This window comes from Desmodus rotundus, chromosome 7, assembly GCF_022682495.2.
Source record: "Desmodus rotundus isolate HL8 chromosome 7, HLdesRot8A.1, whole genome shotgun sequence".
Lineage (NCBI taxonomy): Eukaryota > Metazoa > Chordata > Mammalia > Chiroptera > Phyllostomidae > Desmodus > Desmodus rotundus.
The window spans coordinates 77,549,425-77,576,396 of NC_071393.1; the positions used below are offsets into that span (position 1 = coordinate 77,549,425).

Here is a 26,972-nt window from a genome sequence, read left to right on the forward strand (position 1 = left end):
TGAGGCTTTCCCCTCTTCTCCACCTCTACTGTATTTTCTCCACAGCACTTACGAGTTTTTAATATATTGTATGACTTTTTATTGTATGCCCAGCCTCATAGGAGAGCAGGATTTTTGTTTTTGTATTTGCAGTGTCCCCAGTGCTTAGAGCAATGACTTGTGCAAAATAAATATATGCTGAATAAATTAACATAGGGAGAAATTAAAGGCACCTTCAGGATCTAAAACAAGATATGGCAACATTGTGGGTAGTCTTCGCATGAGGTCCTGGGACGTGACTAAATTAGAGGAGACCTGGAAATGGAAGGTGTGACTAGAGCCTAATAGCATAAAAAAACTGGGAGCATATTAGAAGGATGCAAACAGTGAATGTAATGAAATTTTTATCTATAAAAGTTAACATAACTCCTGTAGAATCAATTTAAGTTTTGGTTCTGATTTTAAAGGAGTCAATGTAATTTTTAGTAGTAAAAAAGAAAGGGAGGGACACACTGTTTGCTGACAATGCATGGACACAGTAAAGAGTAGTTTAATTATTGAGATGGTTAGAACTGCCTTGACTATGTCAAGGAGACCATTTCTGATAACTGGATAGAGAAAATGGTGCCCACCTTATGGAAGGCATTAAATGCTCAGTAGAAGAGATTTCGATTCTGTACTATGGTATAAAATATTCAATTACCGGATCTTGACTAGAGGAGAGGCTTGATGGAGAACAAGTTTTTGCAAAGATGTTTCTCACTACTCTCTGCAAATTTCCTCATGTTGAGTGCCTGCAGTGTGCCAGGGTATTACAGGAGTGAGCAAACAAATAAGATCTCTGTTCTTATGGAGCTAAGTTCTAGCGCAGCTAGATCAGCGTAGCCCGTGTAGATCAAGGTGGTCACCATGAACAAAGAAAGAGTTAAGAGTCAGATCTGAGAGAAACTGAAAAAGAATTGGCAAGACTTGGTCATGGCTTATATGGGGTGTGAATGCATGCAATTATAGGCATTGATGGGCTGGTGAATGGGATGAGGAGAAGTTTGCCAACAATCAAAATGTTGGCGATGACACTGAAAGTAATGGGGAAGTTGAGAAGGGCTGCTAATTTGTGGAGAAATTATTTTGATTCCTTTTTAATTTCAAGTTTCAAGGATTTGTGAGAGGTGCAAGTGGAAATGCCTTATGGACCGGATATATCGGCAGATAGGGAGGAGACTCTTGCCCTCATACTTTCCAAGTCTGCCTTGCTTTCCTACCCACCTCTCATTCTCTCTTTCCCTTTCATAGCCCACCATCTGCACCCGCTTGCTTGACTTCAAAATTTATCACTCACCCAACATACCCTTTGTGGCTCGACAAGAGGTATTGCTCTGTATCTTCCTCATTCTGGGGCTCAGGCCAACTGAAAAGCCACTGTTGAAATATTGGTTGCTGTGGTAGAATGAGAGAGTGATGAACTGTGCTCCCTCTAATTGCTTATGCTTGGAAGTGGTTCCTGTCATTTTACTCACATTTCATTGCCCCTCCCTCAACCCAACTTCAAAGGAATGGGGAGGGGCAATCCTACAAAGTGCCTGGGATGAGAACTATTAAAGGAATATTTGCCAACACTAATGACTACCAAAGTCCTTGATTATTAATTTATTGTAACATAAACCTGAACATCGGATTTCAAGTCATTGAAATTTAAAGATTATGAACTTCAAACTTTAAATATTTGTGGGAGGATAGATCAAAAAAGAGATCAGAACTGCTGAACAAGCTATACTTTTTCAACTTCATCTGAACTGCTGATCCTTTCCAGCAGCCCTTTTCATTCTTTATTTTCCTCATTTGAGCTAAGATTCCATGTTCTTTTGTTTCAGTTTAGTTCCTTGCCATTATTATTCTCTCCTTTACATGCTGATTTCAAGCACAGCTGCAGAAAATTGTATAACCAGACTGGTACTTGTAGAAATTTATAATCAGCTACATGAATTGGCTTTCCTTTTTTTTTTTTCCAAGTACATTTTATTGATAATGCTATTACAGTTGTCCCAGTTTTTTCTCCTCTTTATCCCCACTTCAGCCCTGCACCCCCTCACCCTCCAGCCTTCCTGGCCCCTCTTAGTTCATGTCCATGGGTTGTACATATAAGTTCTTTGTCTTCTCTATTTCCTATACTATTTTTAACCTCCCCCTGCCTATTTTATGTCTACCACTTATGCTTCTTATTCCCTCTACCTTTCCCCTCCCATTTTCCCTCTCCCCCTCCCCACTGATAACCCTCCATGTGATCTCCATTTCTGTGATTCTGTTCCTGTTCTAGTTGTTTGCTTATTTTTTGTTTTTGTTTTTTAGGTTCAGTTGTTGATAGTTGTGAGTTTCTTGTCATTTTACTGTTCGTAGTTTTTTATCTTCTTCTATTTCTTAGATAAGTCTTTTTAACATTTCATGTAATAAGGACATGGTAATGGTGAACTCCTTTAATTTGACCTTATCTGGGAAGCACTTTATCTGTCCTTCCATTCTAAATGATAGCTTTGCTGGGTAGAGTAATCTTAGATGTACGTCCTTGCCTTTCATGACTTTGAATACTTCTTTCCAGCCCCTTCTTGCCTACAAGGTTTCTTTTGACAAATCAGCTGACAGTCGTATGGGAACTCCTTTGTAGATAACCCTCTCCTTTCCTCTTGCTGCTTTTTAAGATTCTCTCCTTATCTTTAATATTGGGTAACTTAATTATGATGTACCTTGGTGTGTTCCTCCTTGGGTCCAATTTCTTTGGGACCCTATGAGCTTTCTGGACTTCCTAGAAGTCTATTTCCTTCGCCAGATTGGGAAAGTTTTCCTTTATTATTTTTTCAAATAAGTTTTCAACTTCTTGCTCTTCCTCTTCTTCTGGCACCCCATGATTTGGATGTTGGAATGTTTAAAGTTGTCCCAGAGGTTCCTAAGCCTCTCCTCATTTTTTTGAATTCCTGTTTCTTCATTCTGGTTCAGTTGGATGTTAATTTCTTTCTTTTGTTCCAAATTGTTGATTTGAGTCCTGGTTTCCTTCCTTTCACTGTTGGTTCCTTGTATATTTTTCTTTATTTCACTTTGTTTGGCCTTCATTTCTTCCTTCATTTTGCGACTCAGCTCAATCAGTTCTGTGAGCATCCTGATTACCAGTGTTTTGGGCTCTGTATCAGAAAGGTTGTCTTTCTCCTTTTTCCTTAGCTTTTTCTGGAGTTTTGATCTGTTCTTTCATTTGGGCCATATTTCTTTGTCTTGGTGCATCTGTTGTGTTGTAAGGGGGCGGAGCCTAGGTATTCGCCAGGGTGGTACAACCCTCTCTGCTGCATTGTGGTGCAGTCTGTGGGGGAGGGGCAAAAGAGGGAATAATGCTGTTCGCTTGCTCCACTGTAGCACCACTTTCCAATGAACTCTCCTGTGAAACTGGGGATTTCTTCTGCCTTCGCAACCGCCACAGTATTTTGCAGTTAGAGGTTTTGCATCTTTAGTTTCCTGGTCAGCCAGCCATACCTGGCCCACACAGTTTGCCACCTTGCTGTGTGTCCTCTCCCCACTGTCCATCTCTTCCCCTCCTACTGGTCTGGATGAATGTTTCTTTAACTCCTTGGTTGTCAGAGTTCCCTGCAGTTTGATTTTCTGGCACTTCTGGTTGTTTATTGTTTTTAAATTGGTTGTTATCCTTGTTTTGGTTGTGGGAAGAAGCAAAGTGTTTCTACCTACGCCTCCATCTTGGCCGGAATTCCCTGAATGGCACTTGCAAATTACATATCTCTAGTCCACATACCCATTCCAACTTTAAAACTTTTACCCTCCTCAGACTTCCCCTCACTCCTTAACTTCTATTTAAACTACCTTTCTTTTAAACTACCTCTAGCCCAGCAAGTGATCTTTCTTCTGCTTGTCCAAGAATTGCACAGGAGCTAGTAAAACTTTCACTACCAAATCTATAGGACATCCACATCTCTACTCATATGTCTTTCCTATTTGTTCTCCAGGACCAGTCTCTCCACCTGTTCTCTGTATCCAATTTTCTCCATCTTTTCAAAGACCTCTTATACTATTATTATTGCACTCTCCTTTTATTTCAATCTACCTATACTTTCTCCTCAGCAGTTAAAAAAATACTTGTCTTTCTTCCCCTTCCCAGTCAAATTTCTTGAAAAAAGAATTCTTTGTTCACATCTGCATTTTCTCTTCCTGCTTCTCATCATATTTTTATCCAGCACTGTGTGTTGTCTCATGATACCAAGACTCTCCTGTTTTTCTTCTGTCTCTCAGTTCTATGTATTTAGTCTCCTTTGCTGCCTTCACCTCTATTTGCTATTAAGTGTTATAGTTCATAGTTTTCTGTCTGAGACCCTCGTCTCCTCTCCTTCTGTTTTCTTCCTAAGTAATCCTATTCACTCAGAAAACTTCAGTTATACTGGTGACTCTAAAATGTGTGCCCTTTACCCAGATCTCTTTCCTGTTCCTTGTATGTTGCTGTATTTCTAGGCTTTCTACAGTGTCTTTCACTTAGTAGATGTTCAGTAAATATTTTCTTGTGACAGAATGAATGAATAAACCAACTTTATAGTGATTCTTGGTGATTCTGCTGAACAGACCAAGACTAAATACTTTGTATCCTCAGGCCTAGCATATAGTGAATATTCAGTAAATGCCTTATAAATGACTGAAGAAAAATGAATGAGTGAATAAAAAGCTTTGTGGTAATTCATTATAGCCAACCAAGACCAAAGACCTTGCTTATTCTTTAAAAATGTAACAGTATAGTTTCAACCAAAGCTTGCTTCAGGAGAAACTACCTTAACATGTCAATAAAACTCGCATGTGTCTTTGGAATGTTGACTGGGTAATATGTGTGCAATGAAAGAGTAGTTAAGAAAACAAGGTTAATTACCTGCCTGGTCTAGTATATGCACAGTGGTCATGAACACAGACTCTGGTCTGGGACTGCTCAGCAGAATATAAAGAATCTACTGTAGGCATATGATAGAAGACACAGTTTGCTCATCTGCAAATGGACAGCCTACCTCACAGGGTGATTGTGAGAATTTAGTACAGTAATACTTGTAAAATACTTAGCACAAGACCTGGCACAAAATAAGCATTTAATACCCATTAGTTATTTTAATGGCATTCCACTTTGATTCTGCTGGTATAGATGCCAGCCAAAGACATACTTTAGATGAGTAATTGCTAAGCCTGGCTGCTTATCAGAATCACTTGAACGTTAAAAAAAAGATTCCTAGGCCCATTCCCAGACTACTGAATCACACTGGAGTGGGTTAGGGGAAGCAAGAATTTATGTTTCTTAAAACTCCCTAGGTAATTCTGAGCATAGCCAGGTTTGACAATTATGTTACAGAAGACAAAATTATTTCTAGAAATCATCTGAGCATGAGATATAATCAGGAAAAATATATCTGTCTGATGTGGAGATAAAGGAGCCAGAAAAAGCCAATTGTATATAACCTTTGGGATCCATGGTCATTGTTGTGCTGATTACCCATGAACAGGTCATAATGAAAGTGAAGCATGCACAGCTGAGCCATTTTCAAGGTTCCCAGAATGAAAAGAGGAGAGCAACTGAGATGGTAATAGCAGCCAAAATTAATTCAGAGCAGCCATACAGCATGGGGAAAACATTAAAAGAGCTTCGGAAAGAGGTGGTAGAAATATAAAGGTTAGGTTTTAGGTAATGGAGAAAAAAAGATTAGAGGAAAATAAATGAAGTACCTGTGGATGAGCAAGAAATGCTATAGGAAAATATCAGGAGAAGGTAATTTTTACTGAAAAAAAAAAAGAAAGAAAGATGAACATGTGCCAGGAAGACAGAAAAAAGAAGAGGTCTCAGGAGATTTACGTGGAAAAGGTCAAAGAGAGCTTAGATAATCAGTTATAATAGATGGATTCCAAATACCAGAGAAATATGTGTTACAGAAGGAGAGAGGTAAAGCATAAGGCAATGAAGTTGATAATTAAGGGGAAGTAAATGAGAGAGTTCAGAAAAAGTCTTTAAGGATAATTAGAATTATACAAATATGGATAAAGTACAGCTTAAGGTAGGAGAGTATGTAGTACAAAGAGTATAGAACATAAAATCTAGGGAATTATTCGGCAAACATCTATTGTTGGTGTCAGGCAGTATGCCTGAGGATGGACACACACAGATGAGTAGAGACACAATTCCTATTCTCGTGGAATTCTCATTTCTGATAAACATATGGGTAGAAATGAAACAGAGGGACAATCTTACTGAAAATAAGTTTTATCGAAAATAAGACTGCATGCTCTGGATGGTGTGGCTCAGTGGATTGAGCACTGGCCTGCGAGCCAAAGGGTCACCAATTCCATTCCCAGTCAGGGCACATGCCTGGGTTGCGAGCCAGGTCCCCAGTTGGGGGTGCATGAGAGGCAACCACACATTGATGTTTCTCTCCCTCTCTCTAAAAATAAATAAATAAAAATCTTAGAAAAAGAAAAGGAAATAAGGCTGTATGTGCCCTGGCCAGGTGGCTCAGTGGGTTGGAGTGTTGGCCCATGCATCAAAAAGTTGTCTGGTTCGATTCTGGTCATGGCACATTCCTAAGTTGCGGGTTTGATCCCCATTTGGGGCATGTATGGAGGCAACCAATCGATGTTTCTCTCACACTGATGTTTCTCTCTCTCTTCCTCCCTCCCTCCTCCTCCCTCTCTCCCCCTTCCTCTCTCTCTAAAATCAATAAACATATCCTCAGGTGAGGATTTAGAAGAAAAGACTGCATGTGAAAAAAGAATGTTTTATTTTTGAAAGGACTGAAAATGAAGCTCTTCCCAGTAGACTCTGGGATCAGGCAAGGCATTTTGAGCACTGTGGATTTTTGGAGGATATATTGGGTTGGCCAAAAAGTCCATTTAGTTTTTTTCCATAAAATAAAAGACAACATTTTTCATTTTCACCAATAACTTATATTGGTTTGGAAGTTTTGAGTATGTTGGCTATCTCCCGCTATTGGCTTCTAGTGGGTAGAGGCCAGGGGTGCTACTAAACATCTTCCAATGCATAAGACAGCCCCATAGCAAAGAATTATTTGGCTAAAATGTCACTGGTACCAAGAAACTTAACAAACCACTTTTGACATGTTTGATCAGTCACAGCACCTTCCCCAAACACTGAATAAATCTTTTTTTGCATTTCAGTTGCATTTTTACCTTCCTTGAAATAATAAAGCATAATATGCCCAAAATGTGACCTTATCTTCTTCCATCTTCAGTATTAAAATGGCTGCACAAAAATTCACCAATTTTGGTAATTTTTTTTTAACGCACACTGATATGACAGCTGTCACAATATAATCTTACAAAATTGTTTCCAATAAAGTTAAAGACAACTAAGCACTTACTAGAGCCATCATATAGAAAAAATGTAATGGACTTTTGGACAACCCAATAATAGAATCTAGGTTGAAGTCTATCTGACCATAGATGTAAATTAGGCAAGATGAGACTGTTTGGGAATGTATATGTCTGTCTGTCTGTCTCTCTACCTATCTGTTCATGCCTATCCATCCATACCTATCCCTCGTCCTAAAGGAAATTTGAAAGAGAAAATAAAGTAATTACATAGTATCTTTCTTGCATATTGTAAATAAGGATATTTTGGGAAAAGTCTGAAAGTAACCAAAAAGGGACCTATGAAACCAGACCATGAGAATCCTTCTATAAAATAAGGATTAAATAATTCTTCTTAGAATTTATGTACTGTTACCTGTCTGGAATATAGTTAGAAATAAAAAGAAAGAAAAATATTCCTATAGCATTGGCAATTCAGCAGAGAGTATATGTGGCAAAGTGAAATGTCTTTTTCTCCCATCATGCAGTATAGTAAGAACTCTGATTTTTTAATGACTGGGAAGTTTTGGCAGAGTCACTTAGAAGATGAGCAAACATCTGTTAGGACACAAGGAAATTAAAACTGTGAGAAGGAATAATCAGAAGGGAAGCCAAGCTTCCTTTTGAAGTTCATAAAATGGTAAAAGTATTAAAAGAAGTGAAGGCTCTCAGAGAAAAGGGTTAAAGCCAAAGGAGTTAGAGAACTAAAGAGACCTATCTATATGCAGAAATGATTAATGCAAAGAAATAAAACACAAACTTGAAGAAATTGGAGCAAATGTTAAAAATTAGAAACCAAATGGGAGAAGTCTTTACAAACAGACTCAAGATGGTAGAAAACATAAGATTAAAGCCAAAATTAAGTTATTGCTTTATATACAAGTATGTGTCATGGTAGGTGAAACCACATTCAGATGTCCTTAAAAGGACAACATTGAATGTTAGAAGAATTCTTTATCAAACCATTTTAGGAGCTAGATAAGAATTTCGGGGGTGGGGTGTACATGTGGGGAGAAAAGGGATCAGATGCCTGTAATATTGCAGTGTCAAAAAGATATTTAGATAATTTAGTAGCAGACATCTAGATTCTAAAATTGAGCAACATAATAAAATTACTGTAGCTGAACAAGAACTTCTGGGTTTAATTATCTGCCAGCTAGGCTCTGTGGCATCTTCAAGCAAATCCTTGGCACCTCTGTTCAAAGGCCTATGTGGAAGGTGAGGTAACTAGTACAATGAAACTCATGTTAATAGGAAGTGAGAGAAATTGGGAACTGGTACCTGCTGATAATACTAAATACTGAATATAAAGTTTTTCTGAGAATCCTGTTGGGAAGATTGACAGGAATAATAGAGAACGTAAGATGCCAAGAGAACAATATGCTATGAGGGGTTCTGAGAAGCTAACTGAAAAATCCTTATATGGCAAAGGAATGGGGTGGGAAATAAGTTCATTGTACTTGGATTAATAAAAGGCTTTTACTGAAACATGCTATGTTTTTTTAATACCCTGTAAAATATATTGTTCCAGACCACCTTTTGAAAGGGGAGGACTTCATGTATGAGCCGTGGGGATTGGTGTCTCCTTTCTCAATAAAGAACATTAAAAAGAAAATAAGTGATAAGAATAAAACAGTTCTGCCCATATAACCCTTTTTATTTTAGTAGTCTGTAGATTGAATTTCCCCTTCTCCGTTAAAAGAATTTTTGTGTGTGAGGATATAACAAAAACAGCCCAGGAAAGCTGAGGCCACTCATAGCCTTGTATTCAAGGATAGCATCTCTCTAGCAATTTCAAAAGCATGTTTATAATAAAGAGTGAAGGGGGAAAAAAAGTACAGAGAAGCTGGAATAGCCTTATAAAAATGGGTAAAAAACAAAGTAATATAAATTTGTTTAAAACAATAAAATATGGTTGTGTTCTTTAGAGGGCAAAAATGCAAAAAAAATTAATCATGAAAATAAAGGAAATCGGAAAGTAGGCTAATTAGAAGTTATTAGAGAGCATTCTTAGTGATCAACTGATCCTATAGCCCTTGGTGTTAGTTTTTCCTGCTGCCTCTGCAGCTTTGCATCAGTAGTCTCATTCCCTTGGTTTTAATTGCCATTTTTATGCTCATTACTCCTAAATTAATGCCTGAGCTCCAGACCTGCACTTATGCACCCTCCTACTGAAGATCTCTTCTTGGATATGTCACAAGTGCCTCATACTCAACAGGTTCAAATTTGAAAAAATCATCTCTATACTTCTCCCTTCCACTCCAAATCTGTTTCTCCTGTGTTTCCCTATCATGGAATATTGTAATCTTACTCATCTAGTCCCCCTGATTTAGAATGTAAATATCATCCTTGATGTTTCTTCTTTTACTCCTATATCTGATTTATCAACAAGACTGTTCATTCTTCCCCTTTGATAGCTCTCACATACGAGGTCTGTCTGGAAAAAGTCCAGCCACTGTTAATTGTAAGGAGAAGAGTTTGCATGACATTGATGTAACCTGGCAGTCAAGGAGAGTAGACTGGAATGCACATGTGTGAACAATGATGACTTCACTGTACTAGTCAGTGAGGACAGTAGATGCCATTGAGTGAGCACGTGTATTGTGTGGCCATCACATTAAAAATAACTGAGCAAGTAGAGCAATAAATCTGCATCAAATTTTATGTTAAGCTTGAACATTCCTCCGCAGAAACTATTTGGATGATTTAGAAGGCTTTCAGGGATGCTGCAATGAGTGCAGAGCAAATAAAAGTGTGGCATAAACACTCCAAAGACGGTTGAGAATCTGTTGAAAGTGATCCACATTCTGGAAGGCCTGCAACAAGCAGAACACTTTTGTATGGGCTGCAATCAACAAAGATTAGTGACTGACGCTGTGAGAACTAGAAGCTGACCTGGAGATTCCAAAAACTACTGTGTCTGGGATTTTGACACAGTATCTTGGCATGAAACATTGTCCTATGTGCTGTGTTTCTTGTATCTTGTATCTTCTTCAATAAATGTCTCTATTTTTCATATTACATGGCTGGACACTTTCTGGACAGGCTGCGTATCTCTCTCTCTCTCTCTCTTGAAATTCTGTTAGTTTAGACCAGGGGTTGGCAGACTTTTTTTGTAAAGGGCCAGATAGTAAAAACTTTAGGCTTTGTAGGCCGTATGGTCTTTGTCACAATCACTGTAGGTACAAAGCAGCCATAGACAATATGTAAGTGAATTGATGTGGCTGTTTCCGTTCAGACTTTATAGGCACTGAAATTTGAATTTCATATAACTCATGAAATTTTACTCTTCTTTTGATTATTTTTACCTTCTATTTAAAAATATAAAACCTCCTATGGGGGAATCACTTTGTAAGTTATGTAAATTTCTAATCACTATATTTTACACCTAAAACTAATATAATATTGAAAAATTAAACTATAATTTTAGATAAATTATAAAATATTTTTTAATGTAAAAACCGTCCTTAGCTAGCCATCCTTTGGCTTACAGACCATAGTTTGCCCACCCCTGGCTTAGACCAACATTTTCTCTCATCTGAAATACAGCAGTAGTCTACTCTTCTAGAATACAGTGACCACAGCAGTGAATTCTATGTAATATCTGTTAATCTATGGAAGCTTGTTAAGCATTAATTACTTTTGAATTGACATTAATTGATTCAAACAATTCTATTTAAATACAGAGTTAGTAAGAGGTCTCTTCTGGTTAGATTTTGGGGGAAAAAAAAACATACCATTACACTGTCAGTTAAGCAATACTCAACTGACAGTGTAAAACTTTTGAAAGTTGTTATACTATATATTAAGTGAAATGAATATTCTTGTGCAAATTTAAAATGAGTATTACAAATTCAGAATTTATCTAATTCTTTTTGAAAAGAGATGTGTACATATTGATACTATAAGCATCTTTCGCATTTATGATCAAGCTCAAAGTGAATGTGAGGAAAAGAGTAAGTATGAGCAGAATTGTATATTCTTTACTAAAATGAGAACTTAATTTTTTTCAGGTTAAACTACAGAGCAACATATCATATCAGATGGCAGACATACATCATTTAAAGGGTAAGAAACTTAATTACAGATTGAAGATAAAAAGTCACTAAATGTCTAAAATTCTACTGAAATATTTCCATGGAAATGAAAGGAATAGGAGTTGATTTTTGATTCCTGATAAATTAATATTATAGTATACACCAATTTATTTTGAATAGCTCACTTTATTTTTATGCTTATTACTGAAAGAAAATTTGAAATCAAAATTTTCTAGAAGTAAATACTTTTTTGCTTGAAAAGCTGATCCTAGGTCATCCCTTTCTTAACTATATCCCCAATCTTTTGAAGTTAAATTGAGGGAGTATGGCCATGTTTTTCTATAACATACCCTGGTATTGCTGTCTGAGATAGAATATCTTGCACAATCAACCATAGACCTAATCTCATGTTAAGTTACTCTGGGAATCCTGCTGTGGTGACCTGGAGCACCCACACTAAACAGAGTGTCTTTGGGGGGAAAAATGGCATGGCAATCAGTTGAAAGTAAAATTGTTATATAGGAGATTTTTGTCTTTAGTTTTGCTTTCTCTTCTATTTTCTTTCTCTTTTCAAGCCTTTTTTTCTTTCTCTTTTCAAGCCTTTGTTTTTACCACTCAAAATACTAAATTTGTTTTCTTCTTTATAATCTTTTACCTGTGTTCAAACAGAAAAGAACCTGTTATTTTACATGGACTGGAACTCACTCATAATGATGTTTTATTTTTCTTTGTCAGTTGTATTTTAAGCCTTTTATCTCCATTTAGAAGTGAAACCTTTATTTCCTGATAAAGGAATTCAAATATTGTTAGAAGCTTTGTGGAGAGGCGGAGACGCCATCCTAAATCTTGAAATCGTACTAAAGCGTCAGATATATATATATTCATATACCTATATATTTAAATTGCATTAACTTTTTAGTTCTAGAACCTTTCCTGCCTGACCATAGGTTCTCTGAACTGGCTGACTCTGTAAGCTACAAGGCTTTTTGTTATTGCCTCCTGCTGGGTCTCATTGTCTCTGTAGACTCAATACCCATAGCTGAGGCCAGAGTGTCTGCTACCTCTAGCCCTCTGTATTTTAAGACATGGGGCCAGGGATCAGATAACAAGCTGAATGTGTTATTCAGGGGTACCTGGTCTCAGATTTGTTACTTTTATCTGGAGTAATGGGTGAAAAACTGTGGAGATTAACCATGTTTACATATTAGAGAATTACTAGAATAAGAAGAGAAATTTAAAATGTGGCTTGACTGAACTCACAGACACAGACTTAGAATGGTGGTTACCAGGGGTTGGGGGGTAGGGTGGGTAGGAGGAATGAGGAGATGTTGGTTAAAATGTACAAGTTCTCAGTTATAAGATGCATAAGTTTTGGGAATCTAACATACAGTATGGTGATTATAGTTGACAGTACTTTTTTATGTACATGAAAATTGCTAAGAGAGTAGATCTTAAATGTTCTTACCACAAAAAAGAAATGGTCATTATTCTTATGATGGAGGTGTTAGCTAATGCTACAATGGTAATCATTTCACAGCAAGCGAATCAAATCAACATGTTGTATACCTTAAACTTATACAATGTTTTATCTCAATGAAAAAAAAATTTAAATAAACAAAAAATGTGGCTTGAATATGTAAACATATTTATTAAATACAGGCATTATGTGAATCATTTCTTTTCATACCTGATTGTTATATTATACAGTAGCTATTATTATATGTATTATTAAACTTTTTTTATATACCTTAGCTAATATTCATGTGACTTCAAAATTTTTATTTGTTGTTATTGCCACAGTTAGGATTTCACAATAAAATCTAGAAAGAGAAAAACATTGCTCAGATTTCCACCACTAAATCGCTGATATTTTTTTACCTTATATTTTTATGTAATTATATGTTTATATATTCACTTTATAACATATTAATACATGTTATATTTATGCAATATATTTAATCTTTATATTAAACACATGTGTGTATATCTTTAATATTCTATATTTCTGCGTAATTATATGTAAATACATGTTTATATCTGCTTTTTAAAAACTTATATCCCAAGTAGTTTTGGAGTGCCTTTAAAGTAATAAGACTGAATCTATAAGCCTTCATGAAAGGTAGATGTTTTATTTTACCTATAATATATTTAGGTACTTCTGGGTAGACATTATATTTTGGCCTTAATAGATGTTGCTTATTGAGTATATACCTCTGTTCTCATTTGTAAAAATTAAGACTTTCTTAACTACTATTAAGTCTCTCTCAAGACTTTCTTTCTTAACTTAAGACTTTTCTTAAGACTACCTTTGCTTAACTGCTAAGGCTGTTACAGAATTTTTTAATTATCTAAGAAAATGATACATATGTTCTCTGGCTGAATTTCTTTTATTTGTAGGATCAGATGAAGAGAGAGCGGCTCTAGAAAATGTAGGCCCACTGATTATGGACAAACGTTCACAAAAGAGCATCTTGCCCAGATTTTAATTTACTTTCCAGTTCAGAATTTCATATCATTCATTATAACTAAAACTTTCAACCCTAGACCAGAAATTATGAGCTTTGAAATGGAATTTTTGTATACGTTGACCTAGCATCAGTAACAGAACTAGAAATGAGATGTAAAGTAATTAGCACCTAAGTTGGGAGTCAAATGTGATTTAAAATAAAAAAGATACCTTGAATTATATACACATACCAAACATATCTAAAAAATATGATTTTCCCACTTACTTTTATAAAGCAGGCAGTTTTAAAGAGGTAGGTAGGGGGTTTTTTGTACTGTTTTTACAGCTTATATGTCTAGATAATGTGAAAAATGTGTAATATTTTAATATTTCTGATGTGAAAGCTGCTGAGACTATCTTGTTTTAAAAATAGACAGTACTTTTGTAAATTTATTTGTAAATAAATTTACAAAAGTAAATTTATTTGCCCATGCATATGTTATAAACGGCAAATAAATGGGGTGCTAATTATATAATTTAACTGAATAAAGAAATTGAGAAATACATATAATTTTAAAAAATCCCATAACTTCTCACTTTGAATAAATTCTGTTCTTTTGATTCTTACTTTGTGTGCCTAGAGCAACTTGCTGAGCTTCGTCAGGAGTTTCTTCGACAAGAAGACCAGCTTCAGGATTATAGGAAGAACAATACTTACCTTGTGAAGAGGTTAGAATATGAGAGGTAAGGCACTACATTCAACAAATATTTATGAATCTAAAATATCTGTCCAATTTTTAGACAATTCATTTTTTCCTTTCTGGGTTCTTTCTCTCTCTTTTTTTTTGTTTTCTTGGGTCTTTTAAATTCATTTTCTATTGTCTTTCTATTGAAGTCTTTCTCTTTTATTTTGGTATGTTTAACACCATGAAAATTCCTTTTACAAGGCATATTGTGTCTGGTCCTGTGAGACAGAAAATCTTGCCTGGTTTTACTGAATTAGATGTGACAAAGACCGATAGGAGATTAAGTGCCCGTGATTCTTTTCGAGAGGTATCCAGAAGATGAAGACAGTACTGGGAGGTGTCCTCAGAATAGCTGAGGACTGAGTGCCCGCAGCTTCTCCTGCTGTTTGCTTGTTTACACTGCTACACTTAGTTGGTGATGAGGTTGGGGAATCTCTTAGAGGCTTTTCTAGCGGCCACTCTTTTTTTTAATGTTTTTTTTTTCTTTATTTTTATTGTTGACACTATTGCAGATGTCCCCATTTGGCCCCATCACCCTTTTGCCCCCCTTCTCCCAGCCCCTGCTCCCCCTTCCATCTGGCCATCACCACAGTGTTGTCTGTGGGTTATGCATATATGCTTTTTTGCTAATCCCTTCACCTTCTTTCATCCAGTCCTCCCCCTCCCCCTCCCCGTGACAGTTATCAGCCTGTCCCATGTATCCATGCCTCTGTTTCTATTTTGTTCATCAATTTATATTGTTCATTAGATTCCACGTGTAAGTGAGATCATATGGTGTTTGTCTTTCTCTGACTGGCTTATTTCACTTTAGCAATCACTCATTAGAAACCTTTATTACATCTTTAATTGATTTTACAATAAAAGGTATTTTTAGGTCTACACACCAAAAATTAGAAAGATTCACCATAATTTAAAGTATAATTTATCCATTTCTGATTTCTTACTCTTGTAGGTTATCAATATGCATCTACTTACATATACATATATATATGTATGTGTATATATATGTGTGTGTGTGTGTGTGTGTATACACACACATATATATTTAGACCTAACAGTATTTAATAGTTTTTCATATACCTATAGGATTAAAGGTTTAACATATTTAGAGGCAATATATTATTTCAGCCTGTTAATGGACCAAAGCATGTTTAATCTCTCCCAGTTGCTGAACTATTAGAGTAGTTATCCTTTTCTCACTGTTACAACTATCAACTATAAAACTCTTTATGTAAAAAGGATTTTTCCCTCATATTATTTCACTAGTGTATATTCTCAAAAATAGAGTTCCCAAGGTAGAATGTTTTATTGCTTTTGTTGCTCAGTACACACATATGAAAGATGGCTTTCTAACATGATGGCATTAATTTATAATATAAATGTTTCCCTATAGCCCCATGAACATGGCCTTTATAACTCTAACTTATTTTTGTGAGTATAGGAATAAGGTAATGCCATAAGTATATGTAGGAAATTTAATTTGCATTTTAATAGTGAAAGTTAAAACAATGTTTTAAAAGATTTCATTTATTTTATTTTTAGAGAGAGGGGGAGGGAGGAACAGAGGGATAGAAACATCGATGTGTGAGAGATATGGCTTCTCACACACACCCAAATGGGAACCTGGCCTGCAACCCAGGCATGTGCCCTGATTGGGACTCAAACCGGTGACCTTTTGGTTTGCAGGCTGGCACTAGTCCACTGAGCCACACCAGCCAAGGCTAAAATTTTTCTGTATATTAACTGTTTGTTTCTTTTTGCATGAACCATCTATTTTTATCCTTTGACTACTGAATGGTAGACATTCACAGTCTTTATAATTTTTTAAATATATTTCATTGATTATGCTATTAGAGTTGTCCCATTTTTTTCTCCCCTTTATTCCCCTCCACCTTGTACTCCCTCCACCATCATTCCCCCACCTTAATTCAGGACCATGGGTCATATATAGTAAGTTCTTTGGCTTCTTCATTTCCCATACTATTCTTAGGCTCCCCTGTGTATTTTGTAGGTACCTACCATTTATGCTTCTTACTCCCCGTTCCTTCCCCCTCATTCTCCCCCGCACCTACTGCCCACTGATAACCTTCCATGTGATCTCTATTTCCGTGATTTTGTTCCTGTTCTAGTTGTTTGCTTAGTTCATTTTAGTTTTTGTTTTTAGGTTCGGTTGTTCATAGTTGTGAGTTTGTTGTCATTTTACTGTTCATAGTTGTGATCTTCTTTTTCTTAGATAAGTCCCTTAAGCATTTTATATAATAAGGGCTTGGTGATGAGGAACTCCTTTAACTTAACCTAATCTGGGAAGCACTTTATCTGCCCTTTCATTTTGAATGATAGCTTTGCTGGATAGAGCAATCTTGGATGTAGGTGCTTGCCTTTCATGACTTGGAATACTTCTTTCTGGTCCCTTCTTGTCTGCAAGGTTTCTTTTGAAAATCAGCTGACAGTCTTATGGGAACTCCTTTGTAGGTAACTGTCTCCTTTTCTCTTGCTCCTTTTTAAGATTCTCTCCTTATCTTTAATCTTGGCTAATGTAATTATGATATGCCTTGGTGTGTGCTTCCTTGGGTCCAACTTCTTTGGGACTCTCTGACCTTCCTGGACTTCCTGAGAATCTATTTCCTTTGCCAGATTGGGGAAGTTCTCCTTCATTATGTTTTCAACTAAGTTTTCAATTTCTTGTTCTTCCTCTTCTTCTGGCACCACTAGAATTTGGATGCACCACTAGGAGCACTGAAAGCTGTCCCACAGGTTCCTAAGCCTCCCCTCATGTTTTTGAATTCTTGTTTCTTCCTTCTGGTTGAATATTTATTTCTTCCTTCTGCTCTAAACCATTGATTGGAGTCCTGGTTTTCTTCCCTTCACTATTGGTTCCCTTTATTTCACTTTTCCTAGCTTTCACTTTTTCTTCTATTTTATGACCATACTCAACCATATCTGTGAGCATTCTGATTACCAGTATTTTGGCCTGTGCATCTGATAGGTTGGCTATCTCTTCATCGCTTACTTGTATTTTTTTCTGGAGTTTGATCTGCTCTTTCATTTGGGCCATATTTTTTTTTGTCTCATCTTGCCTGTTACGTATTAAGGGTCTGAGCCTTAGGTATTTGCCAAGGTGGGGCAACCCTGGTATCTGCATTGTGGTGCTGTATGTGGGGGAGGAGTCTGAGACGGAACGGTGCTGTTTGCTCAGCTCTTGGCTGGCATTCAGTCACTTCCCTCACTACCCACAAGCAAATTGGCCTCTTGTGGTGCTGATTCTCCGGGTGGGTAGGTTTGTGTATATTCTAGGGTCCTGTGGGTCTCTCCAACAAAGTCTCCTGTGAGGCTAGGAGTTCCTTCTGCCACCTCAACTCCCTTTGGTTTTTTCAGTCAGAGGTTTTGAGGCTTTATTTCCCCACACTGGAATTCTGGTTTGCGTGGTCTATCTCACTCCCCATTTGTTCCTCCAGGTTTATCTGCATGTTAATGTGGATCCCCAGTCCACCAGCTGCTGCCTCAGTGGGTCTGCCAGCTCCCACCTTTCAGGGAGTCTTCTCCACCCCTCCTATAGGTCTAGACAATGTTTCTTCTTTAACTCCTTGGTTGTTGGACTGCCATACAGTTGTATTTTCTGAGAATTCTTGATATTTTTCATTTTTAAATTTGTTATTGTCCTTCTTTTGGTTGTGCGAGGAGGCCACATGTATCTACGCCTCCATCTTGGCTGGAGGTCCTTTACATTTTTTTTTGTTTCTCTCCATTTTTCTTGAGGTTAGTCTATCCTACTAATTTCTTCCATTCTTGCTCTTCCTTTTAAAAAATTTTATTTTTATTACTGATTTTTAGAGGGAAAGAGAAACATCAAATAAGAGAAAATGTTCCTCTTATTTATGTATTCCTTGGTTGCTTCTTGTATGTGCCCTGACAGAGATCTAACCCTCAACCTTGGTGTATCAGGACAATGCTCTAATCACCTGAATTGCCTGGCCAGGGACCATTATTGCTCTTCTTGTGATTTAGACTTTTATTATTGTGTTAAAGTACTAACTATTGGATGAATCCTATAGTTAGTACTTTAGGAGTGGCTGCCACTTCTGTTAACTGTCATGGTTCTATTTTTTCTCATCTGTTACTATATTTTGGTCTCACAGTTTTCTATGGTGTGTATCTCTTCTGTGATTGAAATTGGCTTTGACAATTGTTTTTTTATAAATGAAAATTAAAAAAATAAACTTTTATCTAATTTGTTTTTTTAAAAATATAGGTTTACCAGTATTCTTTGTCCTCAAAGATTTAAATATTATAAGAATTTTGACTATGAGCTATACTTATGTCTATTCTTTGTCCTCCCTTTTCCACTCCCTTGCTAACTTAATGCTTCATCTTTATAAATCTAAGTTTTAAACTTCTAGACAATTTTGAGAATACAATCCAAGATAATATAGTCTAAAAAATGACTTTTTAATTTAGTTTTCAGTGTGGACAACAAATCAAGGAATTAAGAGCACAGCATGAAGAAAATATTAAAAAGTTAGCAGACCAGTTTTTGCAGGAACAAAAGGTAAATTTAAAAGAATACTTAAATCAAAATATGTTTTTGTTATAAATCCTGTAATTAAGAAATTAAAATACATACTTTTGTCATAAAACATTGTATTTTAAGTATCCTAGCCTGCCTAATTTTAAAAATGACTTGAAGTGGCTTTATTGCTGAGAAAATTAGATATTTGCAAAAACATAACATTAACTTTTAAAATGAATTTAGCTAAATATCTTCTATCTCACTTTTAAAAATAACTGTTGCTCTTAATATATCAGATTGTAAAGTGGAAAAGGTTTTACTGAAAAATCAATTACTTCCTATTTTATGCTTTTGAGAATCAGAAAAATAATTGAGAAACTTTCTCCTTAATTATAAATCTCTGCTATTCTGTATTACTTTTTAAAACATAGAAATGAAACACTAGCTACTACGTTGATGTAAATTTTTGGGAGTGTCAAATTTTTAAATTAATTTGTCTATTTTCCGTGGATATATAGGGTCCCACAGAAGTAACGACTGCTTGAGTGTGGTTGGTAGCATAATAATATGGGTATGATAGTTTATAGTCTTAATTTGAACATTTCACCTAAAATGCCATGTGGTGTGCTTGATTATGATATTGTTATATTACAGAATTACATGCTTATGATTTTGTAATAAAAAAGGGGTGTTATGTGTGCCAGACCCTGTATATTAACCAAAGGTCCTGCTAGAAATGGAGGGGATTTGTCTAAAGATTGCTAGTCATTAGACATTCATTTTTCTACGCCTTGTAATCTTATCTAAGTAGCTGTGATTTGTAAGAAGTCTTGTAGTTTAAAGTAAAGAGAGGTTACAGTGAAAAATAATAATCTTGCTTTCTGGTAGCATCTCCTCTGAAGGACTAGCAGTTAAGAAAATCAGGTTTTCATTCTTAACTGTGTCAGTATTTTACAGCGTGATATTGAGAGCATTGTTTTTTCTGTATTTCAATTTTTGAATCTACAAAGTGGAATATCTGCTGCCTGTCTGTAACCTACCTTGAAGAGATGTAAGGATAGACTGCTGGAAGATGGCAGGCCTGAGTAAGTTAGTGGCATAGAGGCATTGAGAACAAGCGGAAGATATTATTGATACACTGGATAGTTAGAGGAGCATAGCAGAACAGAGAAGGAAGGGGGAGAGACGTTGCCGTTGCATTTGTACTATTACAAGCTCATATAAATAATGGGGTGAGTTTGCTCTCGTCTGTTCTTCTAAAAAGCACAGTTGAGAGCTTTTCACTTTTTCCAGTGTAGTTCTCTCTTTCTGCTCTTCTACACTGGGTTATTTTTATATTATTAATTAAGGTACTTTTCAGCAATTCTTTGCCTTTATCCTGCCCTAATTGGAACAGGCAGGGAGGAGGGAGATGCTTAGAGAACTCCTTTCTAGGGTAACCAGTCCTTAACCTTTAGACAAACTGCCTAATTCTACTCCCCACCCCTTTATTCCCTGTTCTTCAACTACTGTAACAAGTTGATTCTGTGAAATTTGAGTTTTTTCGTAGGAACAAATCCAATGTAAGCTATATCAAACAAGCATACATTGTATTGAGGATTTTTTTTTTTAACCAAGTAATTTAGAAGTTACTCTGGAGAAGGAGCAAACTAAATCCAGCCTACTTCCTGTTTTCATACAATCCATGGACAAAGAATGGTTATTACATTTTTTAAATGGTTGAAAAATCAAAAGAATATTTTATAATGGGAAAATTATTAAGTAATTTTCATTATTGTGCCTATAAATACAGTCTTTTGGAATATAGTCACACTCATTTGTGTACTGCTTTCATGCTACAATGGAAGAGAAATTGTCGTAGACCAGTGGAGACTAAGGAGACCGGAGGACTTAAATGCAATGTAGTATCCTGGACTGGATCCTGGAACAGAAAAAGGACGTAGTGGAAAAAGTGGTGAAGTCAATAAAGTCTAGACTTTGATTAATGTATACTAATGCTAGCTTTTTAGTTTTGCAGATGTGCCATGCTAATATAAGATGCTAGCATTAAAGGAAATTGAGGGAGAGTTCATTACTTTTCTGTGAAGTTAAAATTACTTCAGAGAAAAAGTTTATTAAAAAAACAATTAGGTGCCCCTTTACCAAATCACCAGCATTACACATAGAAAACCCTCTTATTTTTAAAGAATATTAATATTGTCCATTTATATAAAGGTACAGTCATTAACACCCCAAAGGGGTAGCTTTGTTAACTAGTTAACTATGTTAAATGGAAAAGTATTTTTGAACAGCAGTTCATTGACTTTTAAGTTTTGTTTAATATTGTTTGTTTTTTCCACATCTACAAAGCAGTAGAATACTGTAAGAATAGCCTGTGATGTAAAACATACAGAGATGCAGAATAGCTGCTCAGGTTGTGCCTCATCGATTTTCTCACCCTGTCCTTCGTACTGACACGTACAAAAATTTCAGTTTGTCATTTCACTCATCAACAGTTAAGCTCTGAGATTTGGCTATTGCTTTCCAAATTCCCAGAAAATATGGGAGTGAGAAAGACTGGTTTGAATTCCTTTTCCATAATTCTCTAGCTTTGTAACCTTAGACCAGCTACTTCTTTAAGCCTCAGTTTTATTTTTCCTCACACTGTTTATCTCTGCTAGAGGATAAATCTGAAAGCAATTTGTAAACTATGAAGCACAGTACAAATATTTGCTGTTGATTTTATCTGCCAGGCACACTGGAATTGTCAAAGCACCTTTTTTCTTTTTCTTTTTTAAAGATTTTATTTAGTTTTAGAGAGAGGGGAAGGGAAGGAGAAAGGGAGAGAAATATCCATGTGAGAAATATCAATTGGTTGCGTCTTACATGCTCCCCAACTTAGGACCTGGCCCACAACCCAGGCAGGTGCCTTGGCCTGGAATCAAACTAATGACCTTTTGGATAGTTGGGAGGATGCCCAACCCACTGAGCCACACCAGTCAGGACACCTTTTTTCTTTTTATTGTTACAAATTTTAAAATTTGGCTCATGTAATTCTAGATTTCCTGTAGATTTTTTACTACTATTTTTTATAACATTGCTTAATGATTACATTGCATAGTGCTTTATCAGTGAAAAACCATGTGTAAATGTGTTAAATATTAAGTATAAGGACCCAGATTGCAGCCGAAACACATCTACATGATTCTTTGTCTTTCTCAATTTTGCACTGAGGCAACTCAACCACTACAAAAGAGAAAAGTGGTCCACAAGTAGAATTAAATCAGGTCTAACCGTATTCCCACAGCACCCAGGATAATGTCCAACTGTGGACCTCCACAATAACCCTACAGTGCTCAGCAAGACTCTCTTCTTGCAGGACCACTCCCTCAGAATAGTCAAAGAGAATTATCTCTGTCTAATATTTTAGGCCATTTGCTATAATTAGAGACTTTTAAAAGGTGTTGGTTATGCTTTGACTTCATATCAGGTATAAAAGCTGAACAGAAAATAATATATCTGACATCTCCAATTGTTTGAAATTTGGACCCATGGTATATATTTCTGAAAATGAACTATTTTTGAACATTTACTTAATAGTTGTATCAGTGATTTAACATTTTGAACTGAAAAATATTTACTGTTACCAAATCTTTATTGAACAGCAAGAGACCAACAATTTTGAATTAAAAGGTGGAAGTGAATTGGGTGCAAACAATCATGGAGTATCTAAAAATGTTCCACAAGTACCTGAGAATGCTGCTGAAAAGAATGAAGAGCCCTCGAGCAATCATATTCAGCAGGGGAAAGGTATTACAATTGTTTGATTTTGTGTTAACAGGATAATGACTTTTCTCATTTTGAAGTGAACATCTCCAATCGCAACAAATATTGTTTTAGTTCAGTTATGATTAGGTGTCTGTATTATTTCAAATTTACGTCCTTTGATAGAGAAAAAAAACAGTAAGTTATTTCAGAGTTACAACTCTATGTCCAAAGCGAGATACAAAGATACTCAGTGTAGCTTATTGCTTTAGAAACTGATTGTTCCCTTCCTTCAAAAAAATTTCAATTTATGTAAGAAAAAATAAAGAATTATATCTTTTGTTACTTGGGCAGAGCAAATCAAACCAGGTGGTGATGCAGGAATGCCTGGAATAGAGGAGAATGACCTTGCAAAAGTTGAAGACCTTCCAACTGGTAAGTAAAAGTTAGCAGAGTATTTAACTAATGTGATCTTACTAGTTTTCATGTGACCCTTTTCTCTTTTTGAGTAACACTTGAGAAAAGTCACAGATAACTGTATGATTGATGTTTCCAGTTAACTATCCATCACTTGCTAGGACTTTGTGGATATAATTTTTATGGAAAATTTTGCTTAAGTGTATATAGTAATTGTTTTTCTCTTGATAAGAGTCAGCCATATTTGAACCTTTTCTTTTTTGACTGAGAGTTATTGTTCATGACACTTATGCTGTGTTAGAGCCATTTATGTTTACTGAAAGTATGTGTGGCTTCTTTCTTTCAGACTAAATGTTCCCAGATTGCTATGTTGTTGGTGTGCTTTAATATGACATAATAATTCCCTTACACAGGGAATGAGGCTTGTCCCTTTTTAGCACTTGGCTTGTCCTTTCAGTTAATTACCCCGTACTTTAAATAGTTTATTCACTTTTTTTCTTTTATGGTCACCTCTCCTCACTGTATATCTCCTTTTTCATTAATGTCTATTGCTCATCCATTCCCATTTGAAGTCTGTCACTGCTGCTTTCCTAATACCCTCCAGTCTTTTTTCATGTCTTTGTTTTTCTTGCCATTTCTGTTTCTTGGCTATCGTAGGTATCCCTCCCTGCTGACTCCAATTTATTATGTTAGAAAATTGGAAGTAATGGCTAATCTGTGGTTATTCTTGGCTGTAAAAACAATCTCAGTGATTACTTCTGTGGTTACAGCTTATTGTATGTGACTGAAGTTGCTGAGTGTTTGAGGTCCAACTAAAGGTTAGTTTTTTCATTTGTATTTTTTTGTTATCTCCTCAAATTCGTGTATGCCGATCTTCTTTTGGGTTCTAAGTCACAGTATAGTTCCCTAAAATAAAGGTAAGGACAAGAGTAATAACATACGTTTAAAAATATGGGGTTACAATGAGCATGATTTGTTTGTAAGAAAATGAGGTTATCCAGTGACTCTTAATGTGTGGTCCTTGGACCCCCAGTATCAGCATTACCCAGGAACTTGATAGAAATGCAAATTCGTGGACTTCTGGCCAAGATGAAGTTGTAGGTAGGCACACTGTGCCTTATTGCACAACCAAAAGAAGGACAACAACAAATTTAAAAACAAAAAACAACAGGAACTGACAGAAAATCGAACTGCATGGCAGTCTGACAACCAAGGAGGTGAAGAAATATTCATCCAGACTGGTAGGAGGGGCAGAGGCGGGCAGCCAGGCAGAGAGGACTTGTGGCAAGTTGGCGGCTGGAGGACCAGGGCAGGTAAGGCAGTAGCTGGTGGACAGGGCGGTCCCACATTAGCATGCAGATAAACCGGGAGGAACAACTGGGGAGCCAGACAGACCTTGAAACCCAGAGTTCCATTGCGTGGAAATAAAGCCTCAAAATCTCTGACTGAAAGAACCTGTGAGGGTTGAGGCGGCAGGAGAAACTCTGAGCTTCACAGGAGAGTTTGTTGGAGAGACCCACGGGGGCCTAGAAGGTACACAAACCCACCCACCCAGGAATCAGCACCAGAAGGTCCCAGTTTGATTGTGGATAGTGGGGGAAGTGACTAAAAACTAGCAGAGAGCTGAGCAAGCTGTGCTGTTCCTTCTTGGACCCCTCCCCCACATACAGTGCCACAAAACAGTGACATGGGTTGCCTCGCCCTGGCAAATACCTAAGCCTCTACCCCTTATATGTAACAGGCCTGCCGAGGAAAAAAAATGGCCCAAATGAAGGAACAAATCAAAGCTACAGAAAAAATACAAGTGAGCGATGAAGAGTTAGCCAACCTATCAGATGCAGAGTTCAAAACACTGGTAATCAGGATGCTCACAGATATGGTTGAGTATGGTCACAAAACAAGAAAAAATGAGGGCTATGAAAAGTGAAATAAAAGGAAACCAACAGTGAAGGGAAGAAAACCAGGACTGCAATCAATGGTTTGGAGCAGGAGGAAGAAATAAACATCAACCAGAACAGAAGGAAGAAACAAGAATTCAAAAACATGAGGGGAGGCTTAGGAACCTCTGGTACAACTTTAAACATTCCAACATCTGAATCCTAGTGGTGCCAGAAGGAGAAGAGGAAGAGCAAGAAATTGAAAACTTAGTTGAAACATAATGAAGGAGAACTTCCCCAATCTGGCAAAGGAAATAGATTCTCAGGAAGTCCAGGAAGCTCATAGAGCCCCAAAGAAATTGGACCCAAGGAAGCACACACCAAGGCACATCATAATTACATTAGCCAAGATTAAAGAGAAGGAGAGAATCTTAGAAGCAGCAAGAGAAAAGGAGACAGTTACCTACAAAGGAGTTCCCATAAGACTTTCAGCTGATTTCTCAAAAGAAACCTTGCAGGCAAGAAGGGGCTGGAAAGAAGTATTCCAGGTCATGAAAGGTAAAGACCTACATCCAAGATTGCTCTATCCAGCAAAACTATCATTTAAAAAGGAAGGGCAGATAAAGTGCTTCCCAGATAAGGTCAAGTTAAAGGAGTTTGTCCTCACCAACCCTTACTATATGAAATGTTAAAGGGACTTATCTAAGAAAAAGAAGATAAAAAATACAAACAGTAAAATGACAACAAACTCACAACTATCAGCAACCAAACCTAAAAAAGCAAAAACAAAAACTAAAATGAACTAAACAAACAATAGAATAGGAACAGATTCACAGAAATAGAGATCACATGGAGGGTTAACAGCAGGGAGGGGATGAGGGAGAATGGGGGGAAAAGGTACAGGGAATAAGAAGCATAATTGGTAGGTACAAAATAGACAAAGGGGAGGTTAAGAATAGTATAGGAAATGGAGAAGCCAAAGAGTTTATATGTAGGTCCCATGGACATGAACTAAGGTGGGAGAATCATGGTGGGAGGGGGGTGCAGGGCAGAGGGGAATAAAGAGGAGAAAAACATGGGACAACTGTAATAGCATAATGAATAAAATATATTTAAAAATTTTTTTAAAGGTAAAAAAAATGGCCCAAATGAAAGAATAGATCAAAACTTCAGAAAAAAGAATTAAACGAAACGGAGATCAGCAATCTATCAGATGCAGAGTTCTGTTGGCTGACAATTTGTCACCTGGGTGATTTGATATTTTGCCAAAAAATCTGTATAAGGCATGGTGCATGAGTGAGCACGTTGTGATGAAGCTGCCTGCTAATCACTAGTTGCCCATAGCTGCAACCTTCTGAATCATCCAAATAGTTTCTGCAGGGGAAGATTCAGGCTTAATGCAAAATTTAATGCAGATGCGTTGCTCTCCTCACAGTCATTTTGACTACCATGGTCACACAGTGCACATGGTCACTCAGTGGCGTCTAGTACCCCCACTGACTAGTACAGTGAAGTCATCATTGTTCACACATGCACATTGCAGTCCACTCTCCTTGGCTGCCAGGTTACTATCATTGCTGAAACTGTTCTCTTTATAGTAACAATGACTGAACTTTTTTTGGACTAATCACATTTATAACAGTTTACAAGTCCTTGTCTGCTAATTTTAACAAGTTGATTATCTTTGAGTCTATTTCTGTTGATTACTTTTCTCATTGATTACTTTTTTTCTTTGATTATAGGTCAGATCCCCTGCTTCTCTGTATGTCTAGTAATTGTTTTGTGTGCTCTCTGAATCTAATCTAAGGAAATACTGATTTTGTTGTCTTCAACTAAAGGTGT

General features: G+C 36.6%; 1 protein-coding gene across 2 annotated transcripts in view; it reads left to right on the forward strand.

The window, feature by feature from the left end:
• Positions 1-26,972, forward strand: part of GOLM2 (golgi membrane protein 2) — a 110,279-nt gene that overhangs the window by 31,882 nt on the left and 51,425 nt on the right. For both annotated transcript variants that reach the window (XM_024568353.3, XM_024568354.4), the window contains exons 2-6: positions 11,370-11,424; positions 14,481-14,583; positions 19,041-19,131; positions 22,737-22,881; positions 23,191-23,271. In XM_024568353.3, coding sequence (XP_024424121.1) covers positions 11,370-11,424; positions 14,481-14,583; positions 19,041-19,131; positions 22,737-22,881; positions 23,191-23,271 — 475 coding nt within the window. The remainder of the gene's footprint in view (positions 1-11,369; positions 11,425-14,480; positions 14,584-19,040; positions 19,132-22,736; positions 22,882-23,190; positions 23,272-26,972) is intronic.